Source organism: Daucus carota, chromosome 9, assembly GCF_001625215.2.
Source record: "Daucus carota subsp. sativus chromosome 9, DH1 v3.0, whole genome shotgun sequence".
Classification (NCBI taxonomy): Eukaryota; Viridiplantae; Streptophyta; class Magnoliopsida; order Apiales; family Apiaceae; genus Daucus; species Daucus carota.
Window position 1 is genome coordinate 6,969,380 of NC_030389.2, and position 2,009 is coordinate 6,971,388.

A 2,009-nucleotide genomic window follows, 5' to 3' on the forward strand; every position below is an offset into this window, starting at 1 on the left:
ACCGAAGGATAAACTCTTAAAGGGACACAATCTATATTCGAATGGCCGTCACAATATAAAAACATATAAAGATTACCACAGAAGGATATCAAGAAACAAGATGGCAATAGATAACATCTTTTTTCTCTTGCAAAGCAATGAAATTAAACTAGGCTTGTAGAAAAACAGATAACAAGAACATGGCGGCCCAATAAAGATATATCACAGAAAGCTATTCATTCAAATTAATTGAAAAGAATTCAGATATGCTGCCAAAAAACATTTTTGAAAAATATATTGGGACAACAATACCTCTAGCTAGCTAAGATGCGGTTAGTCTGGGATAAACTGGGTTCTGCCTGTATGGATGAACGTAATGCCATGTTTCACTTCTTAGAAGACGCGATTCTGTGGTTCGCAATCCTAAATCACACAGTTTCCTGATGGTCCCGTCTCTTAAGTTGATCGATACAACTTCTCTAAGAAAGTGGATGACTAAATATGAATCGCTCTCCTCTTCTACTCCAGGAAGTAGAGCAAGTACAAGTATTTGAAGGTTTTCATCTCTACTCACTCTCCCTGTGAGGTCAATGTGATACTTAATGAACCACATGGAGCGATCAGTCTTCAGCTCCAGCATGTCGAACGTTCCCCTTCTCATACTAACATCTGCAACCATACACAAATTACCCTTGCACTCACCAAAATAAGCCAATCCAGAAAATTTATCATATGGGTGCGGCACCTCAGGTAGCCAGTGAACAGTCTCTTCCCTCACATCGAAAAACATGAGTCCGCTTGATTTATAGCATGGCCAATAAATTACACCATCCACATCTACACCGTACCAATAATTAACCACTTCCGTGCCTGTGACAGGAAACTCCACTCCCGTGTTTCTCCAATATTGCAGCTGGTTTTGATTAGGCTCCAGGACCAGAAGTTTCAATCTGTCACCACGATATGTGGGAAGATACACAGCAATGATTTTATGTCTGCCAGGGGCTAGAAAAGATATGTGCATTGATATGACCCAATAACAAAAATTAATTAGCAACGGAATTTTAACACGCTTCTTAGTAGTGGGGTTAAACAAGAAGTAACGTCTGCCGTTACATGATGAACAAATCATAAGGCCGTTGCTCGAATGTTGAATCACGAAAGAGGCCTGGTTGAATTCTTCTTCTTCCATCAAATTCAGGCTTAGAGGACTACGTCTAACCCGTACACGACCACCTCTAGTGACACCCTCAAGAGGAATATGGGTGTATTTGACAACATCATGGTCCTCCTGCAGTACCAGTCTTCTGACAAAAACAGCTGATGGATTCCGAGGAACCTTCAGAAGACATGTAAGTTCTGGATCCGTTATAGTCTTATTCCAGTGACTTGATACCAACGTAAAACCAAAGACAGTTTTTGGCGGAAGCTTCACAAGGATCTCTCGTAGAAGATCTGCTGATTCGAGCACTTCTGAAGATGGATCTGAAACAATGCACCTCCTCTTCAATATACAAGGGAATGATTGTACTGCCGATGTGACAGGAATGATGGCCACATCTTTTTCACGTTGATCTGCCGGGGAGGACAACCCCAGTTTCATTTTTAGGGCTTGTCTGAATTAATCAGGGTTTCTGCAGGTGAAAGAAGAAGCTATAATTAAAATAAAATTAAAAAAGCCGGAAAAACATACTGACATACACACATAAAATAAAGATAGGGGAAGCAATCTTAAGTTGAGATCTAGTTGAGAGATCTGTACCAAATTTGACTTACCATGCTAAAAAATTACCCCAGTTAAAGACTGATGGTCGATTTACTTCTTCCCCCAATTAGTCAAGGGGTTGTGCCTCAGTAAAAGAAGCTTCAATTTGTGTATAGAAGTGAATAAGGATATAGTACGTAGATCTGAACTCTTACTAATCAATTTCACTTATTAAGCTCAAAGATTAATCAAATCAAAGAATGCTTATCAACCTAGGATTCAATAGATGAAAATTTTATTGAGATTTATGCACTAGTATAACATT

The 2,009-nt window shown here is 39.3% G+C and overlaps 1 protein-coding gene across 1 annotated transcript; it reads right to left on the bottom strand.

The window, feature by feature from the left end:
- Positions 1-301: 301 nt before the first annotated feature.
- LOC108201176 (F-box protein At5g07610) lies at positions 302-1,582 on the bottom strand. The gene has a single exon (XM_017369473.2). The coding sequence runs from the start codon at positions 1,580-1,582 to the stop codon at positions 302-304; it is 1,281 nt and encodes a 426-aa protein (XP_017224962.2).
- Between the last annotated feature and the right edge of the window lie 427 nt (positions 1,583-2,009).